Raw genomic sequence first — 24,545 nt, 5'->3', positions numbered from 1 at the left:
CAAAAAAGCACCAGAGCCGTTATCCGGGCACTCAAACGAGAACATCTAGGCAAGTTGCAAGAACAAAACGAGATCCCCCAGGAATGCACAGGACTGCATACACTAGTTACTCCGAAACAAGTTAAAAAAAAATAATGTTTTTGAGTTCTTCCAATGTTTGTTCACAATATCATTGAAGCTGCAACTTCTAGTACGCTGAAGTTTTATTTGTCATTTCCAATAGTGACATTCAAAAGGCAGATGCAGGGCACTATACACTTCCAATTCTGGGAAATTAAATTTGCTGCAGATATACTGCACTCGCCGAGGTGCTGTGTGGCATGGCACTGGATGTGTCTGGAAGCACTGCTTTGCTTTCAATGTGCGATGCTCGCTAAGCTGCGGCATGGCACCGGGAGCGTCTGATGCGTTGCTTTGCCATCATAGAGGAAGGACAAAGTTGGGAAAGAACATTACGTCACGCAGCCAGCCTTGGCAAGCGAACGAACCTTGGCCAGCCCTTTGCTTAGTGGCGGCCCAACACGTCACCTCTTGCGTCGAGATCGTGGAGCAGGAATCGAGATTTGCTGAGATGTTTGGCCGCGCCTCCTTCAGGCACTTGTCGTCTTTTTACTGGGCAGTGCACTCAGTCTTCTTGGCATCTTTCACTCTCTGTCGTGCCCCCTTCAGCCAGTTTTCTTCTTCTAGCTGGGCAGCGTCCATACGGACCAGTGCACTGTATGATGTGGTGAGGTGTGGTGTGGTGGGGCGTGCCATTGCAAACATGCACTACCCAAATTTTAAGATTAGGGCTAGTATTATCTCCAGCCAATCTGCTTTGCCAGTTGCCATTTCATGCTTACATCTATTCTCGATTACGGGAGAGCCAGTTTATTTTATTTTATTGCATGTGTTTGTTACAGACATTGAGTCACCATGACAGGTAATGGGACATCCAGCATCAGTGTTTTGACAAAATGTTCTATTCATCAAGGCACTTGTCTCTGTGAAGTCTCTCACACCAACAAGCCATTCTGTCAAATATGTTAGTGTCAGAACAAGGCTCTCTTTTCACACCTATAGCTCTTACTAGACTGCACCTTGCAGTTTCCTTCAGTACACACACATGTTCATCACTTACCTTTCCAACTTCATCTAGTTCCCTATTGGCAGTATTTAGTAGTTCAATAGCCAGTCTTGCTTCCTTGAGCTTTGCATCAAGTACATCTAGTGCAGGTGCCTGACCTGCATTGAGCTGAAAGGCAGGGTCAATTGTAACAAGAACAGGTCATGGTAAGAAATAGTGAGAAGATGAAACCTCGAAATCCTTACCTTGCGTTTTTCCTCTAAGGCACTGCACTGTTGCCTCTGGAACTGCAGACGATACTCAAGCAAAGCACTTTTCATTGAAAGGACAAGCTGGGCAGTGCTTAAGTGCATTGACTGCAACACAAAAGAGACAGGGAAAGGAACTGGAGAAGGTGACTACTGTGTATGCATACAGTATGGCACTCTATTAAATGACTACTGGAACATATTTTCTAAGCTGTGCAAAACTCTACAACATGCTTATTACACTTAAGACAATGACACTTAGCAAGAATGAAGGCTGGAAAACACTTATGAGACATATTAATTTAATACTGAAGTAGGTCTTCAAGTTCTGGACCTGTCATCATCAGCATTACTGTCATGTCATCGTAAACAGCAAAATTTCCTAATGCCGTGTTGCAATAATGCTAAGCATGATGATGCTGCTCATAAAAAATGTGCAAGAGTGCTACATGCACTTAATCTGGCTGTGCTTTCAGGAACTGAATGAGCAGATGTGTGATGACATTATAATACATCTAACTCCTAGGTATTAAAACTGAAACTGAGTCACATAAACAACTATTACAGTGAATAATTTAGGGTTTTGTGATGCTTGTTTGTATTATTTCTAAGTGTTTGGAGGGCATGAACCCTTATTTATTGCAAATATAACATTTGGCTACTGACTGCAGTGTAAATGTGGCATGAAGGCATAAGGACTACTTTTTGATGCACAGATGTCAGCCTTATACATCCTACAACTAGAATGGATTGTCGTGTTTCAAGGTTCACCTGCATTTGTAACTGTGGCTTGATTCAGGCTCCGAAATGTACATTATACTTATGTACTTATATACAGGCTACAGAGTGACTGCACCTTGTACTTTCGTGTGATCTAGTGCAACAAGTATTCCAACCAGTTTCTATCTGTTTCATGTTTCAAATCATGATGACACACATCTGAACAGAAGAAATGGTCCTAATTTTGAAGTAGGACTAATTCGAGTAGGAAGCCATGCTTGAAGTAGGACTTGCTATTAATGTACAATGTCATTATCAGCACCTCTGTTATTGTTTCTTAGATATCTGTGCTCAGCTAAGACCCAAACACTTCCAATTCAATTATTCAATATAGACCATTTGCATGCCAGCTTCAGCTCAGACAAGTACGGAGCTCGTGGTAGATGGGTTTGTAAGGTTGAACCTCTGAAACACACTGCACTTTGCCTGATCACTATCTACTGCGTTCTCTGTGATGCTACAGAGTGCACGCTAGCGATGTCTGTGTGACATTCTGCCAGTCTGCCACTGCATCATTATGCTCCAAACCTCACCAACTCCATAAACAAAAGTTAACTCTCTGCCACTAAGTGATTGATTGTTTGTTAATATATGATTACGTTCTACGTGCATATACCCACATTATACCGCCACTGATAATGTGGTGGTGGCACAGAATAAAACCTCAATATTGAGAACAAAGAAAAACTGCGCAAAAAAGAACAAGACAGAGAAAGAACCACATGACACGGGCGCAGAGAACAAAGAAAAACTGCGCAAAAAAGAACAAGACAGAGAGAGAACCACACGACCGTGTCGTGTGGTTCTTTCTCTGTCTTGTTCTTTTTTGCGCAGTTTTTCTTTGTTCTCATAATGTCATACCAACTAGCCCCTCACCGTACGCTTCTAGACTCAATATTGAACCTCAATATAGAACCTCGGTATAAAACCACGGTATAAAGAACTTGAGGTATAAAACCACACGCACTCGACATGCAAGGCTGCACCATTTGTGCACTGTTGGCTAGAATGAAATGTAAAACAGAAAAAACAAAGAGCACGTGTTTGCACTGCCATGCTAACAGTGGCGTGATTAATTGTTGGATGGGAAACCTCTGGGACTACAGCATGTCTAGAAGATGGCTGTGCAGTAAATAACGTTGCACTTTTGAGTAATTGCATGTAAAAAGTACCTTGACAACTTTCTTCTCACTCATTACAGACATTTGGTCACGCAAGAGCAAATCTTACGACAAGAGAGTAGCTCAAATTACCCAAGCTACCATATGTACTCGTGTAAGGTCTACACCACCATCTTCGAGTCCAAAAATTTAGAAAAATGAAGTTTCACTAAGCATCACATGTGTACCCATGTGCTGGTTAATTTCTGCAAACCACTATTAGATGGCACTATTTGCTGTACTGCTGCTGATGCAGATGATGGCATCATCATCACCGTATTACGGAACCACGTGGCATAGATCAAGTGCGCTTCAACTGCTTCAACAGTATCGGCTGTGCTGTGGCTCATTTAGCTGCATCGCGCTCTCAGGCGCATAAAAAGTGCATCGCTGCAAAAAGTGTGTGCATGAATGTTGAATGCATGGCGTGCAGTTTTGTTTGAGACTGTTGTCAAGAGCTTCAAGGCGACGAAAATCTCAAACACTACAGTAGGCATGAAGGATGAGAAGCTTTGGCAGGGCAATGATGAGGCGAGCTTGTGAAACGATGGCAGCAGAAGCAACAAGAACTACTGAGTAAGTGCTGAACAACCAAGACCACTACAACGAATTTGCCTGCACAACAAAGAAATTTAGGAGTCTCAAACGGCTGATTTGTTGCTTTACAACAAATGTCATGTAGCCATTCTGCCATTATGCCTTACAGAGGTCACCAAGGTGCGCTCTTGGCTAGTGCCAATCACAGCTATTGAAGAGCGTGCCAATATCAGAAGTAGTTCTGCTGCACTGCTCTAGGAATCACTCAACTCATACGCTGCTTGTTCCAGTGCATCAGTGGCTGCAAAGTTTGCAAAGGCTGATAAATAGGTCACAGTTGATGACAACATGATGATGTAATCGTAAGTGCCGACCCACGACATCTTCAAAGCCAGCTGCTTGCTACAGTGCAAAGAACGAGAGCACTGACAACGGCAATGGTCGACAGGCACAGTCCTGTGCCCATCATTAAAATAAAGCTTTCCTTCAGCTGAATGTGCTTAGTTGGCCGATGAAATGTTTTATGCTATTACAGCTGCGTGAGACAGAGCCAAAGCACCTGACAAGCCAAGAGATGATGAGCAGTACAGTAAAAGCTTGTTAATTCGAACTCAGTTAATTCGAACTGATGCCCTGATCCCAACACAGCCCTGTGTATTTCAATAGGGGAAAGTTCCTGATAATTTGAATGCGTCGGTATCCACAACGGTTAATTCGAACTGGGAGACCCTGGTTTACAGCCCCTGGTTTACATGGCTCGCACCATCTCTGTGTCTGAGAGCGCAACTTCACGGCTGCGGCGAACAGCTGTTTTCATGGCGCATTCGCGCTGTTGTGCCGGGTGGTCCTTCAGAGCGGGGGATGCCCCACCAGTGATATGCAGTTGTCACGGTTGATGTTCACACCTCATCATTCACTTCACTTCAAGGCAGCTCGTTTGAAAATAGCAATGCCACCGCTCCTGACTGTCATGAAGAGGCCACTGATCGATGACAAGGTCATCGCTGAGAACTCCCTGGGAAAAGCACTGACAGCAGATGGTCCTATTGTGATATGGTGGAGACCCGAGCACCACGGTGGAGGCCCAAGCACCACGGTGGAGGACTGTCGCGAAGAGGCCACTGATCGATGACAGGGTCATCATCGAGAACTCCTGGGAAAAGTGTCGGCAGCAGATTCAGTTTGTGACGTGGATGCCTCGTATTGTGCCATGGTGGATACCCAAGCACCACGGTGAAGGCCCAAGCACCACGGTGGAGGCCCAAGCAACACGTTGGAGAAAGCAGCACCAGGCGGGGGACAGGAGCACCACGTTGGAGACCAGTGAGGGATGATATAGGTGGTCAATGATTCGGCGTTTGTGATTGGCCAGTGAATTCCCTCAACGAGGGAAAGAGGGAAGAAAAGGGAATAAAAAGTGGATCCGGACGACTGTGAAAAGACAGACGTTCGGACATGCAAGGACGCTACCATAATGTGCTCCGATAGTTGGAGCCGTGTTGTAAAACTGAACCATGTACTTTTTTTTAATATAATCTTTCTTTCATTCTCTTCAACATCACTTGGAACCCTTCTTTCTCCCGGCACCTGGCACGGCTCTATCCATGGAACCTTCGTTGGCCATATGGACCCCAATTTCACAACAGTGGTGGCAGCGGTGATATCGGTTGGCGTTGGCTACATCGGTGTGGTGAGCGCTACGTGTTTGCTTTTCTTTTTGCCAGACTCATTAGCGCAGGCAGTCGATAATTATTTTCGGCGTTATTAGTGACTTTGTCTCGTAGACCAATAATTAAGTGTCCCGTGAGCGAAATTGCTAGTGGGGTAGAAACACAGGGTGCACGGTGAGCGTGGAGAAGTTGCAAATCCAAGAACTCCTCGAAATTCATGAGCAGATGGGCATTTCGGTTGGCCCTGCAAAAGGCAGCAATTGGAGCATTTGCAGAATGAGGAGAGGAGTTGGGAGGAGGCCAGTGAGGCCAGAAAAATTATTTGGTAAGGAAGGAGCGCTGAGAAATTCTTCAATCTCTTGATGGTAGCGATAAGGACGGGCTAGCTAGTGCCTAATGTTTGCTCTTCATGTCGCCAGAACTCTCTCTAGTACAACAAAGCAGATGCCAGGAGAGTATGAGTGTTTTCTGGTGGGCACTGTTTTGAATATTCACCTTCTGTAAATAAGGAATTGCATATTTAAGGAAGGGTGAATTTCGAAGGCAAACAAATTCGCTATGGAGAAATTCAAAGTGCAGGACCTCTTTCTAAATTGTGAGGAGTTGGGCATTTCCGCCGGCTCCGCAAAAACAAAAGAAGCAGTTCTCGACATCATGAACGCAGAAGATGTAGCAGTCGATGAAGCTGACGAGGCTTGGGGAAGCCATCATTGAAAGAAAGCAAAAAGCAGAGGCAGCGGCGCCGTTCACTATGGAGAAATTCAAAGTGCAGGACCTACTTCGAATACGAGAGGAATTGGGCATTTCCGCCGGCTCCGCAAAAACAAAAACAGCAGTTCTCGAAGTCACGAAAGGAGAAGTGATGTTTGAGGAAGCTGACAAGGCTAGGGAAACCACTGTTGAAAGAAAACAAAAAGCAGAGGATTGTGAAAGGTGTGAGCATGAAGCAGTAGAGAGGCGAGAGAGGCGTGAGCGTGAAGCAGAAATCCACAAGCGTGAAGAGGCAGAAAGGCGCAAGCGAGAAGCAGAGGGGCATGAGAGGCACGAGCAGGAGGCAGCACAACGGCATGCTCTTAGGATAGCAGAGCTTGAGCGGAAAGGTCAGATACTTAGATGGCAGATAGTGCGACGCCAGCTCCACACTTTCACGGCAGACGAGGATATAGTTAATTTCCTCGCCGGTTTTGAAAGCGCGTGTGAGAAAGAGGGTGTCGGCCGGGACTTGTGGACAGAGAGATTATCTGCGCTAATCCCGTTAAGTATCGCTGTTTCATGAACTGCTTGTCCAAGGAAAAAGCGTGAGACTACGATAGGGCTAAAAAGGCTTTGTTCAGACACTTCGGGTTAGAATTTTATGTTGGCTTCGAAGGCCAAAAAGAGAAAGAGGCAGAATTCTCTGAGGATTGCTGCACACACCAAAGTTTTCGCAGTACACCGTGCCAACCAGAGAGAAGCGACAAAGCGCGATGTGGTGCTGGGAAACAAAAGGGTAACAAGTTGTTCCGTAGGAATTTGAAGCCAGAGACTTCAAATCCCCCTGGCATGTATCAGGATAGAGAGGGTGACGCAGCTAAAGTAGTGCAAGAAACGAAGGTGCCTGCAGACAGTGCGCATGCGTCGGAGGCACGGAAGAGAGTTGTTTGTTACAACTGTGGAGAGAAAGGCCAGATGGCCAGTAGCTGTGAGCAGCGGGTGGTATTCGCTACAATTGAGGACTCCGATAACAACCTGCAGCTGCTGAAGTCATATATGGGACAGCTTTCAGAGAACGGCCAGGTGTGCACGGAGGCAGCAATTTCGGCCAGCCTGCCAGAGCAAGTCAGCTATGGCTCTTCGAATGGGTCAGAGCAAACGTTCACAGAGTGAGGAGAACCCTTCTCCAATATGGGAGCTTTCAGGGCAAAAACACGTGAGGAGACTGGGAAACTGATAGAAGTGTTCCCTATTGAGCAGCGGTCAGAGGACCCGAGGCAGCTGCGCAGTGACGAGTCAAAACGTGTTAGTAGCCGGAAGTGAGGAGAAGGCAGTAGAGAGCAGCGGTTTTCCCACACAAAAAATGGAGGGCCTGATAGGCCAAATGCGTACGGAGGTGGCAAATTCGGCCAGTCTGCCAAAAGGGGCACGTGAAACAGAGGGCCCGTTAGGCCAAGTTTGTACGGAGACGGCAAGTTCAGCCAGCCTGCCGGAAAAAGTTGCCTATTTATTTTCGAACAGGCCAGAGTAAATTTGTGAAACCCAAGAGAGTAACGAAATTTCAAGTGCGTGTGCGAATAAGGACAAACAGAGAAGGCGTAGGCACAAGAAGGGAAAGCCGGAGGCGGTCGAGGTGTCTAGTCGACAACACGAGACAAAGGCAAGTGTTTGACGTTGTAGTTCTGTGGAAACCCGCAAGGTGGAGAGAAGTAATTAATAAAGGGCAAATCAGACATTCACCCGTTCGTAGCAATTGCTAAAAAGGAAACCCCATATGGGTATCTCGAAAGAAAAGCCTCAGAGTTGAAGAAAAATTCGTCCTGGTCCGGGACTCGAACCCGGGACCACAGCCTTTCCGGGGCAGCCACTCTACCATCTGAGCTAACTAGGCGGCTAGGAGATGGCAGGGCGAAGTCGAATTTGTTGGCAACACGAGACAAAGGCCAGTGTTTGACGTAGTAGTTCTGCGGAAACCCGCAAGGTGGAGAGAGGTAATTAATAAAGGGCAAATCAGACATCCACCCGTTCATAGCAATTGCTACAAAGGAAACCCATACGGGTATCTCGAAAAAAAGCCTCGGAGTTGAAACCGCCTTTCTGGGCTGCCCCGGAAAGGCGGTGGTCCCGGGTTCGAGTCCCGGACCAGGACGAATTTTTCTTCAACTCTGAGGCTTTTCTTTCAAGATACCCGTATGGGTTTCCTTTGTAGCAATTGCTACGAATGGGTGGATGTCTGATTTGCCCTTTGTTAATTACTTCTCTCCACCTTGCGGGTTTCCACAGAACTACTACGTCGGACATAGACTTTTAAATACCATTCCGGAAACCTCACAATGCTTGTTTCGTGCCGAGACTTAGTTTACGAGAAAATTGCATCTGAAGTGTATAAATACCTTTTCCGTAATTCAAATCTCCCATCACACAAAGGAGTGGTGACGTTGCATGTGCCATCACTACCCTTTGCTGCCGTCGGTGAGTAAAACGGCCCCCGACAGACAGCGATACCGAGCCAAGACAGAGCGGTGGATTCGCCACTGCAGCTGCTTTTTTGGTCAAGTGGAGTAGACCGTTCGGGCATCCCGTGGCATCACATAAAAGTTGAATTCTCTGCTACTTGCAGTTTGTGCAAGTTTCGTGAGCCAGCAAAACCAGCACAGCACTACGCAATCAAGAAAGTACTGAAATGTGAAAGCGTGGGCGAAAATGAACCCTTTCGACCACCCAAGTCGTTGTCGGGTAATTTCAATTAAGTTCTTTTTTCTAAAAAATCAAATAGAACTGGACAAGTAGCATTTTATTTCGTCTTATAATACAATACAAGGATGTTTTTTGCAACGAATGGTTGAGTACAAGTGACAGAATTTAACTGAGGAATACTTTCGTCGTCAGGCAAGTACTTGAATGTCCCGAGGGAGTCTCAAACCATGTCCTGCATTTACCTCAGTTTCTCAATTATTACGGCTCTGTTTGCGGTAGTATTGATGCCTGAGAGATTCTTGAGCATTAATATTTAGCTTGACTTAATATTTGCCTTTAGTGTCCCTTTAAGGGGCTTACTGACTTATCTCAAGGTGGAACAATGTGGCTCACATGCGCAGATATGCATGTTTAGCAACGCTTTATGACTACAGTGAAACTTCGTTAAACCATAGCTGGCCAGAGCTTGGAAAAAGTATGTACTAAACGGTAGTACTGCTTAACCGAAATAGCATCAGATCGCCCACTTACCTGTCAAAAACGGAACTCAGAGAGAGTGCAATGAAAAGGGAAAAAGCAGGCAGTATTTATTCACTCCATGCATTTTCGTTTGATGCTGCGGCAGCATAGCAACGACAGCAGCCTCAAACTTACTGAAGCTGCGAGCCAGCTTTTCAGCCTGGAGCCCACCCTTCTTGGCAAACTCTCGCACGGCTAATTCCTCGTTGACGTTGCAAATTATCCGTGCAAGGGCGCAGTAGCGCTGCAGAAGTCGCGGGGCGCCTTTTTTTATTGCTGGGTGCTGTTCTCATCGCGACAATTGCATTCATGAGGCTGATGCAATGCGCAGCTTCTACCACTGTTGGGCATGAATTGCCCGTGCTGTTGCTTTCCGTGTCTTCCTCATCACTGTCGTTAGGCAACACTTTGGCAACAACAGAGGCAACGATGGCAAGAAGTCGAACCTCGTAGACGATATCTCTTCGCGGTCGTAGTAGTGCTGCCGAGCAACTTCTTTGCATTCCAAATGTCACACACTGCAGTCAGAAGTAGATCCCTGTTGCGTGCCAGTGCTTACTTCTTTGTGTCACATTCGATAGCATGGACGATGTCTAATTTTTCTTCTATGCTTAGCACTCGGCATATGTTTTATCTGAGCTTTGGCATGACGCGATCCCTTATTTGCACTACACCCCAACGCTCTCTGGCATGGCGCCAAAATGATGTTGATGTGGCTTCACACGCAAACGCACAGGGCGGTTGGAGGCCGTTTTTCAGACCTCCGAGGCCTGTTGTTCTGCTGGGCTGCCCGATGGGGACAACGCACCGCCGTGATTCCGCGACGAAAAATGGAAACACGTGTTAACTGATATGTGGACAATAAGCTGGTAGGGTTTATGCGGATATAAAACACATTATGTTCAATGGCCACTGAGTCAGGCGATTTGACTTTACTACATTTAAAATGAAACTAATGTACGGGTACGGTTTTGGGTATGGTTTAACGAGGTTTTACTGCATTTCATATCAGTGGTGCGCCATTTCCACAATGTGAAGCTGACAATGATCTGTGGCTGTAATGTCGATGTAAACAAATGCACTGTTAAATCTAACGCACTCGAAGGCTTCTTGAATATACAAAATGTCTAAATAATGTGTAAAAGGAACACAAAAAGTGAGCTGTAAACGTAGAAATCAGCGACAACAAATTCCAGAGCAGCTGTGATGGCAGATGGAATACAGCATGCTTTTACCTAGGCACTGTTGGCACAAAAGCGCGCTGAGACCTTCTCACCTAGTAGTCGGTGAGCGCTACGTGGCTTCCAGGAAAGACATGCTGCTTTGGAGAAGCCATTATTAATTCATTGCGATCCACGAAACACGCCACTGACTCACTCAACATGGATGCAAGTACGCAAATCAACAGGTGAAAGCCCCGGCACCCTTCCAAAACGTTTCCAGCGGCTTGTGGCACAGGAAAATGAAAAAGGCGGAGTGGAGGCACAAGGATTGAAAGTAGGTACTGTTACAATCTGATTTCGGAGGTCTGTGAACCAGTCTGTTGCTAATCAATACTGCACTCTTGCTGACAGTAACTTTTGGCTAAAATAACAAGCACTGTAAGCATTAAGAATAGTAGCAGAGTCCCTTAAAGCCCCAAAAGGAAGCCCCAAAAGGAACATTAATGTTAATAATTTAGAATGAGGCATCTGGCACTGCACGCTAAGAATGGCTGACCTGTCTTACCTTTGATTTTATGTCAGAAATCATCTTATAGATGTCCAAAACAAGCCTGAAGTTATCCCCAGACCCTTGCGTTGAGAGGCCACCTGAAATCAGATGATAAGCATCAATGTTTTCAAGAGCACAATTTCAGACAAGGAAGACAAGAAAGCACATCACAACTTTTAGCAGACAATAAATCTGCTGCACACTATGAAGAAAAGGAATAAACCAGAGCAACTGCAAATTCAAAGCTAAGGTTTTGAATTGTATTCGCACATTGAAAAAATAATTATTTTTGAAGGAAAGAAGAAAAATGTATCCATATTTAATGGAAGGTCCCCCAGACAGTATTTAGTTTGGGACCTCCTAATGTATTCAAATTATGTACAGTACTAATGCAAGGTTCATAGTTTCAGTAAAGAAAAACATTCAAGAGTTTTTAAAAGGCCCCTCACCAGGTCTGACCATTTTGAGCTGACAAGCACAGAGCATACATTGCTCTGTGCTTGTCAGTTGGCGCGATAATGATCGTGTCTGCAAAGTATTACATCGCTACGCGCCGTGGAAAGATCTGAAATTTAAAACCGAACACCGTTTTTCCTTCTCCTCACGGCCGCTCCAAGCCGGAGGATGATGTACTCATGTGCCTGCGCCTACGTACTGGCGTCCGCAGTGGGACGTCGCTCGTGGTGACACGTGACTTCGAGAATTATTTCAGGCATCATCCGTTGTTCTTGTGATCTGTTGCTTGAATTGACGAATTGAAGTTTAGAGAAATAACAAAAGACACAAACGGAATGTCTGCGTGCTTTTTGCTTTACTTCGCACAGAAGCAAGAGAGATGTACTTCCGCTTTATCTGCTTGTTCCCACAGTCGTGCGGTCCCATGCACAGGTACTGAAACTATACCATCTTTTACCGTGTTCCAGGGCGTGATCATGCTCTGCGATCCGCTTGTACTGCCTCAGTATTCGTGTAGCACTGAATTATACCGCTAGTCATGTTTCCTTGTGCGCTACGCAAACGAGACAACAGCTTGCCCACGACGCCGTCAGCGGAAGTACGTAGTGCCAAAGAAAAAAGAAAAGAAAGCGAGGAGAAAGATAGATGAAGGCAGGGCCTGTGACGTATGCGTCACACGATCCTCGAAGCCTGGTATGGGAGAACGCAGGGAAGGAATTTCGCTTGCAGAGGCTAGATGGTGCGAGTAGAAAGAGCGTCTTGCTTGGCAGTGGAGCATGCCTGCTGAAATCATGGGTTCACGGCACTGAAATATTTCTATCTCGGCTATTAATGAGCCGATTTGAAAATATTTTGCAACACAACACTCCCTAAAGGAGACGTCACAACTTTCAGCGTATAACCAAAATTTGCTATGGGCCTGGTGAGGGGCCCTTTAAGGACTTTCAAGGCACTAACAAAGAATTTTCAAGGACTTGAAACAACAATTTTTGAGATTGTAGAAAAAGACAACACCATCTTTTAAAGCATGGAAGCACATCTTTTACTGCACACAAGCAAAAGCAGGTACATTTTTCACAATCAATGGCTAACTAAGAAAGTTTTCACAGCTTCTTTCTCAACTCATTTATTGTTTATTGCAGGTTTTATTGCATTGTTTTCTGCAGGTTTCAACATCCCTTTTGTCGGTTTGCTTAAACTGATTTACCTCAAAATTTAGACGTATTGCACACAAACACAAAAATGAGGCGGATTCAAGATTTTCAAACAGCGGACTCAAGATTAAGGTCCCGAAGCATTCCCTTCAGCTTGTCATCTACTTCTGCAAGCTCGAGAGTCATTTATTTTGCCATTTTTCTTAAGCTGTTAAGCTTCACAATGAAGGTGATGTTGCTTGTGGCTTTTGCCCACTTAGCGTAGCTGTCAGCACAACCTGTTAAATTGGCAATTGTTGCTTCCAGCCTCCTCTTCTTTGTCTTGATACTGTGTATGTTTTCTTCTCTGTGGCTTCTCTTTGACACCTTTGACTGCTTGAGCACTTTTTTTTTAAATCCTCCAAGTAGGCCCGATAGCGGTTATGTGCAGCCGAGACAGATATACACAACTCCTTCGTTATTCCAATGTCCAGGGCGCCACCAGCCTTGCTTACCGCATTGCAAATGATTCGCTGCAACATATACGAGATCCCTTTCAGGTTTTCGACAGAGACCCGACGGTTGATGCTGAAGCCTCTTTTATCAGTTGCTTGCCCATGGCTCAAGAAGAGAAGAAGTCGGACAACTTTCCACAAGGGCATATAGGATGTGCAACCTTCAGTAGCTCAAGCCAGAACTCGTCTAAGCTAAAAGAGTGTTAATCAAACTGTCACAGGTTGTGTTCCTTCTCTAGCAGAAGATCTGTGTATCCACCAAGGACAGAATAGCGCTCCTGCTCACCCAATCGTCTATGTGAAGCCTGTAAGGAACTCATCTGGCTTTGAGGTCCTTTGGTGGGGGTCGAGCGAAGACAGGCTCCTAAGAAGATGGTAGGTCAGCGGGCTTTTTCCACAATTTTCTTGCTTGTACTCATAAGGAACTGTCTGCATTTCATCCTGCAGGCAAATATGTCTTTGGCGCTTGCCTTCGCTGGCTGCTTTGACTACTCATTCAGCAGCATGCCCAATGTCAACTTTCCCTGCGGATACATGGTTATTTGGGTCTACTAGGTCCATTTTGAGCATGCCAACAATTCCTGTGGAAGCTGACAGCACTGACCACTTCGTGAATCTCGCGAGAAGTGATCACAAGACATTCCAGATCTCCTTTCAAAAACAACATCAGTGGTTTGTCCAGTTGGTATGCCATGAGGAATGGTTTCAGAATCATCACGCTGCCGAGAGCAAACTTCACTTTGGCCAACAGCAGTGGGTCCTACCAAAAGTCACAGAGCTGTGTGAATGCCGCACACTTTGGTGTGTTCACCTCTTTTTTTTTTTTTAACATTCCACGTACCTATCATGCCACCGCACATTGCAATGGCACGTTCAATCACAGCAATATTTTCTATGCAGCGATGAGCACCAAAGTTGAGAGGAAATGTCATTTGGCCTGCCACAGTAGGGAAGTCTTCCCTTCACACTGGCACATCATGGAAAATTCCATTAAGACTTGAAAGAAGACTCTCTAGGCCCTACTTGCTGGCAACAAGATCCACCCTGTAAGTGCTATGTATTGTATGTAGTTCACAAGTGCCCAAGTCTTAAACACTGAACATGATCCATAGACAGCTGGACAGCCTTTGCCAGTGACAAATCTGCCAAGGCACCCAGAAGCTTCTCCTGAAGGTCTCCTGCAGTCGAATGTCCCACGAACGCCGACATGTATTATCTTGTGGTTACATGCTCGGGCATTGTGCTTCAGCAACGCAAATGGATGTCCATCTGTTTTCTCTACAGGCAGTCGTTAAAGACTCATGAAACAAAATGGTGTAGCCATCAGACTACTCTAACTCACATTGTAGGCACGAGAAAAAATGGCCTCAGGTCATGGCGCACTCTGTATGCAGATTTCTTTTCACCACAGGAAAATGCTTTAGCAATTTCGTTTTCCGGGAACATTTTCTTGAACAATTTCCCTGTGTGTGACGACAAGATGTAGGAATAATACAATGTTACCACTTCCAGGGTCCACAGTATCTCCGTGTCGGTCCCACGCTTTGCACAGGCTGCTCACATCCGATGACGTTGATCGTGCTGGCTTGATGCACTGCTCATAAATAGTTGTTGTCAAGTGGCACCACATTGGTACTATGTGCCGTAGTCACTTCCATGTTCTCAAAGTGTTTTGCTCTCTTTGTGTGACTTTCAAGGGCTGACTCCCTCATATATTGTCACGTGGTGGTGACGTTAAGAACACAGTAGCGATACTGTGAAAGGCAAAACTAGATTTTATTGGGCGAACCTGTGCCCACAATACAGGCTACACTTATAGCACAACGAAAGCGGCGAACACAGTCGGCGATCGTCGGAAATCTGATCAGCGAGGCAAGCGCGTCGGCTTTTATACAGCAGTCGTCGAATGTTCCAGACTAATCGTTCGGACCCGCGTGCCTTCCACAATGTTCTATACCATTTGCGTCACGCGATAAAATCAGATAACACAACGTTCGGCGACAACAGACAGCCGGGTAGAAGCATCGATAACTTTCCAGAAACTTCGGATACATGCAGGCGTGTCCCGCGCTGTGCGATTACGTTTGTTAGGTGGCGAAACGTGGTCGCCCGATAAAGATAAGTACACGTGTCAATACCCCCCTCTTAAAAAGCATCGACCTGATGCTGCTTACAAACGAAAGTAATAAAGAAAAACACCCGTAGCAAAGAAAACAATAAAATAAGGAAGTTCGTCAGCGTCCGTAAAAGGGTTTCAGACGCACCACGTGGACCACTTCAGATCGTACGCGGCGCCGCTGTGAATGCGAAATTCCGTCTGGCATGACCTCATAGTCCAGTGCGCCAATACGTCGAATGACCATGTAGGGTCCGAAATAGCGGCGCAATAGTTTCTCACTCAGACCTCGTCGGCGTATCGGTGTCCAAACCCAAACACGGTCGCCGGGCTGGTACTCGACGAAGCGTCGTCGGAGGTTGTAGTGTCGGCTGTCGGTCCTCTGTTGGTTCTTGATCCGTAAGCGGGCGAGCTGTCAGGCTTCTTCGGCGCGCTGCAGATAGCTAGCGACGTCAACATTCTCTTCGTCAGTGACGTGGGGCAGCATGGCGTCGAGCGTCGTTGTCGGGTTCCTGCCGTAAACCAGCTTAAACGGCGTGATCTGTGTTGTTTCTTGCACTGCTGTGTTGTAAGCGAAGGTTACATACTGCAGGACCGTGTCCCACGTATTGTGCTCGACGTCGACGTACATTGCTAGCATGTCGGCGAGGGTCTTGTTCAGGCGCTCCGTAAGACCATTCGTCTGCGGATGGTAGGCAGTTGTCCTCCTGTGGCTTGTCTGGCTATACTGCAGAATGGCCTGGGTGAGCTCTGCTGTAAAAGCCGTTCCTCTGTCGGTGATGAGGACTTCTGGAGCACCATGTCGCAGCAGGATGTTCTCGACGAAAAATTTCGCCACTTCGGCTGCGCTGCCTTTTGGTAGAGCTTTAGTTTCAGCAAAGTGGGAGAGATAGTCCGTCGCCACGACGATCCACTTATTCCCGGATGTTGACATCGGAAACGGCCCCAACAAATCCATCCCAATCTGCTGGAATGGTCGGCGAGGAGGTTCGATCGGCTGTAGTAATCCTGTTGGCCTTGTCGGTGGTGTCTTGCGTCGTTGACAGTCTCGGCATGTCTTGACGTAACGGGCGACGTCGGCGGTCAGACGCGGCCAGTAATACCTTTCCTGTATTCTCGACAGCGTCCGGGAGAACCCCAGGTGCCCAGCAGTTGGATCGTCGTGTAGGGCGTGCAGTATTTCTGGACGCAGCGCTGAGGGTACAACAAGAAGGTAGCTGGCGCGGACTGGTGAGAAGTTCTTCTTCACGAGCAGGTTGTTTTGTAGCGTGAACGAAGACAACCCGCGCTTAAATGCCCTAGGGACAACGTCGGTGTTCCCTTCCAAATACTCGACGAGGCCTTTTAGCTCCGGGTCTGCTCGTTGCTGTTTAGTGAAGCCTTCCGCGCTTATTATCCCAAGGAAGGCGTCGTCGTCCTCGTCGTCTTGCGGCGGGGGATCGATGGGGGCGCGTGATAAGCAGTCGGCGTCGGAGTGTTTTCTTCCGGACTTGTATATTACCGTGACGTCATATTCTTGTAGTCTGAGGCTCCACCACGCCAGCCGTCCTGAAGGGTCCTTTAAGTTAGCTAGCCAACACAACGCGTGGTGGTCGCTGACGACTTTGAATGGCCTGCCATAGAGGTAAGGGCGGAATTTAGCTGTAGCCCAAATGATGGCGAGGCATTCCTTTTCAGTCGTAGAATAATTGCTTTCCGCTTTTGACAGCGACCGGCTAGCATACGATATCACCCGTTCAAGTCCTTCTTTCCTCTGAACTAGGACGGCACCGAGGCCTAGGCTACTGGCGTCAGTGTGGATTTCGGTATCGGCGTCCTCGTCGAAGTGTGCAAGTACCAGCGGCGACTGCATGCGTCGTTTGAGTTCTTGAAATGCCTTGGCCTGCGACGTTTCCCACTTGAACTCGACATCACATTTGGTTAGATGTGTTAGCGGCTCCACGATGCGTGAAAAGTCCTTGACAAAGCGCCTATAGTAGGCACACATGCCAAGGAATCTGCGCACTGCCTTCTTGTTGGTTGGCTGCGGGAACTTTGCGATGGCAGCTGTCTTCTGTGGGTCGGGGCGTACTCCTGATTTGCTGATGACGTGGCCTAGAAACAAAAGCTCATCGTAAGCGAATCGGCACTTTTCCGGCTTCAGAGTGAGCCCTGATGACTTGATGGCCTCTAGTACTGTCGCAAGCCGCCTCAGGTGATCGTCGAAATTTCCGGCGAAGACGACGACGTCATCCAAGTAAACGAGACAGGTCTGCCACTTCAATGCTGCTAAAACCGTGTCCATCACGCGCTGGAACGTTGCACGCGCCGAGCACAGTCCAAATGGCATAACCTTGAACTCGTAGAGGCCGTCTGGGGTGATGAAGGCCGTCTTTTCGCGATCTCTTTCGTCGACTTCTATTTGCCAATAGCCAGACTTGAGGTCCATTGACGAAAAGTATTTAGCGTTGCAGAGCCGATCCAGTGCGTCGTCTATCCGTGGGAGGGGGTATACGTCCTTCTTCGTGATCTTGTTCAGACGACGATAATCGACGCAGAAACGCATGGTTCCGTCCTTTTTTTTTACCAAGACTACAGGAGATGCCCACGGGCTTTTGGACGGCTGGATGATGTCGTCGCGCAGCATTTCGTCGACTTGGTGCCTTATAGCTTCGCGTTCTCGCGTCGAAACTCGGTATGGGCTCTGGCGGAGAGGTCGAGCGCCCTCTTCGGTTATTATGCGATGCTTTGCGACTGGGGTTCGTCGAATCCTTGATGACGTCGAAAAGCACTCTTTGTATCGTCGAAGTAGACTTCTGAGCTGTTGTTGCTTAATCGCGGGGAGACTTGGATTTATGTCGAAGTCTGGCTCCGGAACTAAGGTCGTCGGGGTAGATGCGGCGGAATCCGAGAGGACAAACGCATTGCTGCTTTCCAGAATTTCCTCGATGTATGCGATCGTCGTGCCCTTGTTGATGTGCTTGAACTCCTGGCTGAAGTTTGTCAGCAACACTTTCGTGTTTCCTCCGTGTAGTCGAGCAATCCCTCTTGCGACGCAAATTTCACGGTCTAGCAGTAGACGTTGGTCACCTTCGATGACTCCTTCTACGTCAGCGGGTGTTTCGGTGCCGACCGAAATAACAATGCTGGAGCGAGGCGGGATGCTCACTTGATGTTCGAGCACACTCAAGGCGTGGTGACTACGAGGGCTCTCCGGCGGTATCGCATGATCTTCCGACAGCATTATGGACTTCGACTTCAGGTCGATGACTGCGCCGTGTTGGTTGAGGAAGTCCATGCCGAGAATGACGTCTCGTGAACACTGTTGGAGGATAACGAAGGTGACAGGGTAAGTCCGGTCGTAAATGGTAATTCTTGCCGTGCACATTCCTGTCGGCGTAATCAGGTGTCCTCCAGCGGTCCGAATTTGAGGGCCTTCCCATGCAGTCTTAACCTTCTTTAACTGGACGGCAATGTGTCCACTCATGACTGAGTAATCGGCGCCTGTGTCGACTAAGGCGGTGACTGCGTGGCCGTCTAGAAGCACGTTGAGGTCGTTGGTTCTTTGTCTTGCGTTGCAGTTGGATCTTGGCGTCGGATCACGACTGCGTCGTGTTGAACTGAAGCTGGTACGTCGCATCGTCAAGTCGTCTTTCGTCGGTGTAGTCTTGGCTTCCTGACTTCCTCGGGACGGCGGCGTGTCGTTATTATGTCGTCGAGATGGTTTCTTCGGCGTCTTTGTCAACGGCGGAGGATCTTCGTCAGTTCGACGAACAGCAACCGCACCTCCATCGGTTGCTGCCTTTAGTTTTCCGGATATGGGCTCGCTGACCGGCCCCGGGCTGGGCCAGTGTATGGTCGGCGCTGCGGCGAGAGGTAGTGGCCTGGTGATGGCGAACGCGACGGTCGTCGAGAGCTCCACTGAGTAGCGGCGAGGTAGTCGGCGATATCGCGAGGGCGTTCACCTTGCTGCGGGCGCGGAGCGTTGACGGCGAAACCTCGCAGTCCCATCTCCCGGTATGGACATCGTCGGTAGATGTTACCCGCTTCTCCGCAGTGGTAGCAGAGCGGGCGGTGGTCAGGAGCGCGCCAAATGTCCGTCTTCCTTGCGTACGTGCGCTGGACGACGGGTGGTCGTGCTGGCTGCGGCGGCGGCGGACGACGGAACTGCGGCATGACAGGGCCCTGGCGCGGTCGCGGAGGGGGACCTTGACGGCGCGCGACGGCGGCGTAGGTCATCGCTTGCGGCTCAGGCTGCGGCGATTCAGGGGCTACTCCAAGTTGTTGTTGGAGCTCCTCACGCACGGCGTCGGCAATCGAAGCCACTTGAGGCTGTGATGATGGGAACAGCTTTTGTAGCTCCTCCCGCACGACAGCTCGGACAGTCTCGCGTAGGTCGTCGGTGGCCAGTGATTGAACCCCAGCGTAGTTTGTATAGTTCGTGCGGCGATCGAATTGCCGGTTACGGATCTCGAGTGTCTTCTCAATGTTCGTCGCCTCACGAAGAAACTCTTCGACGGTCTTCAGTGGGCTTCTTACCATCCCGGCGAAAAGTTCCTCCTTTACACCACGCATCAGTAAGCGAACTTTCTTCTCCTCGGCCATATCCGGGTCAGCGTGGCGGAACAAACGGCTCATTTCTTCCGTAAAGACGGCGACGTTCTCGTTTGGCAGCTGCACTCGGGCGTCCAGCATAGCTTCAGCCCTTTCCTTGCGCACGACGCTTGTAAAGGTGCGTAGGAAGCCGGTACGGAACAGGTCCCACGTTGTCAAGGTCGATTCCCTGTTCTCAAACCAAGTTCTGGCGGTGTCTTCTAAGGTGAAGTAGACATGCCGCAGCTTCTCGCCGGAGTCCCAGTTGTTGAATGTTGCGATTCGTTCGTAGGTCTCCAGCCATGATTCCGGGTCTTCAGTCGCTGCTCCATAGAAGGTTGGTGGGTCCCGAGGTTGTTGTAGGATAACGGGGGACGCTGGGGCAGCCATTGGGGTTGTCTTGACCACGATCTTCTTTGTCGTCTCAGGTAGAAGTCCGTGCTCTGGGGGCAGTCCTTGCAGTCTGCGGCTAGCACGCTGGTCTTGGACGATGTTGGTTCTGTCCTCGGGCTTCGGGCTTGGATCGCGGCTTTGCGGGGGCATTCGGTACATGAACGCACAAGCACCTCCACCAGATGTCACGTGGTGGTGACGTTAAGAACACAGTAGCAATACTGTGAAAGGCAAAACTAGATTTTATTGGGCGAACCTGTGCCCACAATACAGGCTACACTTATAGCACAACGAAAGCGGCGAACACAGTCGGCAATCGTCGGAAATCTGATCAGCGAGGCAAGCGCGTCGGCTTTTATACAGCAGTCGTTGAATGTTCCAGACTAATCGTTCGGACCCGCGTGCCTTCCACAATGTTCTACACCATTCGCGTCACGCGATGGAATCAGATAACACAACGTTCGGCGACAACAGACAGCCGGGTAGAAGCATCGATAACTTTCCAGAAACTTCGGATATATGCAGGCGCGTCCCGCGCTGTGCAATTACATTTGTTAGGTGGCGAAACGTGGTCGCCCGATAAAGATAAGTACACGTGTCAATATAATATGTCAAAGGTTTTCCTGCATGGCTTGCACTTTGCCCGATGCGAGTTTAACACATCTGGAGAAATTCTCTCCTTATACGTACCACTGCTTAACCACAACTGCTGGAAATTGCACCTTTCCAGCATATCACAGCTGTGAAAGACATGACTGTGATTATCCGCACACAATGTTTCCCACAACGAAGTTAGGCTCAGTTTTGGTCAATGCTGCCGCTGTAACCACTGTTACGTCTCAACACGACCAAAGGCATTAATTAGCCCTTTGCAATGATGCAACCCCCACTAATCCATCAGCGCCTACCAAGAAGTCAACGCAGTTGACACTAACTGCTGACGATTACAGAAAAGGTACCCCCCCCCCCCCCACCACTACCTGACAGCCTGAACTAATGATGAACAGGGCCAACATCAAATGCTACCGAAAGATGGCGCCGACCTTGGATTACCACGGTGCTATCCTGCTACATATTCCACCCCATCAGAGGGGGGATGCTTTGGAGGTGGCGTGCTGCAGAATGTTGCGATAGCATGGGCGTCACAACTGATTCGACGATTGTGATTGGCTGCGATACAACCATCAGATTCCCAAGTCGAGTCGCCTAGGGAAAATGACGCTATTAAAAGCGGAGACTTTTCGTGCAGTGGGGCCGACGTGTCTTGATGTGAGCTCGGACGTTTAACATGCTCATGCATGGAGTGGGCTTCCATAACTGGAGCCGTGTAACTAATGTAAAATAAACCATTTTTCCTTTATTTCTACTACTGGATGTATTCGTTGATGGGCTGGGTGGATTCCTTGTATTAATGCCACCATAAGCGCTAACACCACTCTACTGCTTTGTGGCTACAGAAACAAATTGGATTGGATGCTTTGTTGGCTCGAGTACACAGTTGCCAGGCGTTCAAGAGGCATCCGCTAAAAACTGGCTGAACGAAAATTTACTGACGAAATTCAAGGAAAATTAAGGACTTGATTATTTGAGCATTTTCAAGGCCTTCAAAATGCTATTTTACTATTGCAGGGTTTTCAAGAGCTTCAACGCGCACTACGAACCCTGAAACATTTTTTGTACACAAAATAATGAAGTGATACAATTTAACATGCGAGGGGTGATGGTTATGAATTGGCTGGCACGAATTGATGGCACCACCAATTATTAAAATATTTTCTTGGTTGTGTGTTTATTGCACTTCTTTTCCTGTTACATGTGCTATGTAGGCACCATATTTATTCAAATATAAGGCAAGGCTTTTTTCCTAGAATCCTTAACCTTGAAGTCACCCTCTGCTTTACATGCAAGGCTGATAGATTCAATATGGTGACAGCACCAACACTTTTCCAGTGATCCAGGTTTTAAACAGCAGTGCAAATTGTACTAATAATTCTATTAATAATCACCACTTCTGTCTTTCATAGATGCCAGGGTCACTGCTATCATGCTAAGTGTGATAATATGGTATGCTGAAGTAGGAAGCATAAACATATGAAAGCAGTGCTCCGTGCGGTGGTGAAGAGGACACTGACTCTTTGCAAATATCCGCGAGAGAGCCATCATCATCGACACCTGTTTGGAAGCGTCGACAGTGGCGCCTCGAAAAGCGTGGCGCGAGAGACTGTGGCCTGTGGCATGAGCAGTGCGCGAGGTTCGCCGTTCGAGAGAAAAGAGCTTCCTCGTTGGGCGTCCGGCCCATAGGAGCTATCGCTGCCCGCGTCACTACAACACACCCGAATCATCGCTGCCACCCGCTGAGAGGTTACCTCGCCCAGTTCTTCCGCTGGGCAACTGGTCCAGGAGAGCTGGCAGTCCTGAACCTGAGTGAACGAGCGTTCGGGTGGGCGGCCACAGGGCTACCCCGCCAGCTGTGGATGTGACCCGGTGGCTGCTGCTGTGGGCTCCCGAGCGCAAACCCCGCCGGAGGGAAACCGGGCACACGGAGGCTCCGGTATATCGACAGAGGCGCAGGGCCACCTGAGCCCTGCGAGGCGGTCCGACTCTGCTGTCCGACCCTGCTGGCCGACATTGGTTCCACGACGTCTCCGACACGGCGACACATGCTTCCGCCTGAACTGTAGGCCGATTACATTTGACCAATACATATACATAGCTGCATGTCGTCTAGAAGGTATTTTGGTGAACTGTCGCGTGTGTGTGCCATTTTCTATGTGTTATGTGTGTCAATACAAGTCTGCTGTGTGTTTGCGCTTCTGCGTGCTGCTTCTGCCTCTTTCTGGAGTGATCCTGCACCCAATACATCACACTAAGAAAAACCACGTAACATAGTGATAGCTTGGTAGGTGCATCCTGAAACAGTTATCTGAACTAAAAAATGAGAATATGGACTGGGTATTGCTGATATAACAGGTAAGGAATGAAGGCCACTTGTTGGGGTAGGGACACTCGATGGTAATCTTGGAGCACTGCATGCATCTCCACCAACTATTACGACTACAAGAACCAACAAAGCGCACACAGCAACGCCCATTTACACTTGTAGCTACTGGAAGCCCAAGCTTGTAGCATAACTTTTAGGTTTTTAGCGCACAAAAAGGGACAAGAGACAGAGGTACGACACGGACACAGCGCTCTCGTCCCTTTTTGTGCGCTAAAAACCTAAAAGTTATGGAATACCAACATGCCCAAACCTACGCTCCTTGTAGCATAGATGTTGAACTTGAAACAGTGCACATCATGTCTTTCATTCATTATCTTTTGTACTTGAGATGCTACTTAGTTCAATGAAACATGTTAAACAACTGCATGGTTGTACATTGAAAGAACCAGCCATTACAGACACTGGAAAACATTTCTCCTGCTTGTGGCTATGCAGGCCTTACCGGCAACATTCTCCAACACCATCGGGACTAATGGCAAGTCAACTTCTGGCACCAAGTCCATGCTTGTGTCAGTAGGCTTGCAAGTTGGCTCCCTGCTTGTGCCAGTAGGCTTGCAAATTGGCTCATTTTGGTTGGTCTTGATTGTTGTCAGCACTGCTCCTGATAGTGCAAAGTATGGAGAATAGCATTCATCAGATCATCCCATTTGCTAATGAATCACTCTGACAGCAGTTAATTAGTGGCACCGTTCTGCACGTCACAATTCTTAGAGGATTGGTGTAAACACCACAAAATTGACTAAACAAGCAGCAAATAGCTAGTTTACATTTTAATGTGTACCACTGAACACCCATACACAGATTTGTGGTGATTATGAAATATCTGAAATGTCTGACAGAACGGCAGACAAAATTAGTTGGTAAAGCAGACAAAGTTACATAGTCTTTTACTACAGTGTTGACCTTTGCAAGACAATTTTGATTACTTTTGGCGTGACCCAGCTTGTCCTTGCATGCGTGTCTACTCAGCCCTCCCGACTCTTCTTTGCTTCTGCCATAGGTAGCGGACACATTGCACAGGTGAGGTTCATCCAGTGACAGGAATTATGCTATCACGTAGCAAAACAACAACCTTTACTTAGATTACCAATTTCTATATATTTTGTTCTGTAAGTGTGTCATATGTATTTGAATCTAAGACAAGAAAATTGAGGAGCTTGGGTTTGCTAGTACTTTACCAAATAGGTAGCTAGAGTTTAGACACACAAGGAAATAAAAGGAGGATGTGCAAAGGTGCAATAAAATCTTGAGCTTTTTTTGTTTTTTTTATAGCGTG

The 24,545-nt window shown here is 47.8% G+C and overlaps 1 protein-coding gene across 2 annotated transcripts in view; it reads right to left on the bottom strand.

Annotated features, from left to right (window-relative positions):
• The window catches only part of LOC126536335 (uncharacterized), a 155,483-nt gene that overhangs the window by 13,585 nt on the left and 117,353 nt on the right, over positions 1–24,545 (bottom strand). For both annotated transcript variants that reach the window (XM_050183264.2, XM_055073946.1), the window contains exons 27-30: positions 23,712–23,870; positions 11,099–11,181; positions 1,312–1,422; positions 1,121–1,234 (exon numbers count right to left, since the gene is read on the bottom strand). In XM_050183264.2, coding sequence (XP_050039221.1) covers positions 1,121–1,234; positions 1,312–1,422; positions 11,099–11,181; positions 23,712–23,870 — 467 coding nt within the window. The remainder of the gene's footprint in view (positions 1–1,120; positions 1,235–1,311; positions 1,423–11,098; positions 11,182–23,711; positions 23,871–24,545) is intronic.

Source organism: Dermacentor andersoni, chromosome 4 (assembly GCF_023375885.2).
Source record: "Dermacentor andersoni chromosome 4, qqDerAnde1_hic_scaffold, whole genome shotgun sequence".
NCBI lineage: Eukaryota > Metazoa > Arthropoda > Arachnida > Ixodida > Ixodidae > Dermacentor > Dermacentor andersoni.
This window is presented reverse-complemented; position numbering and strand designations above follow the sequence as displayed.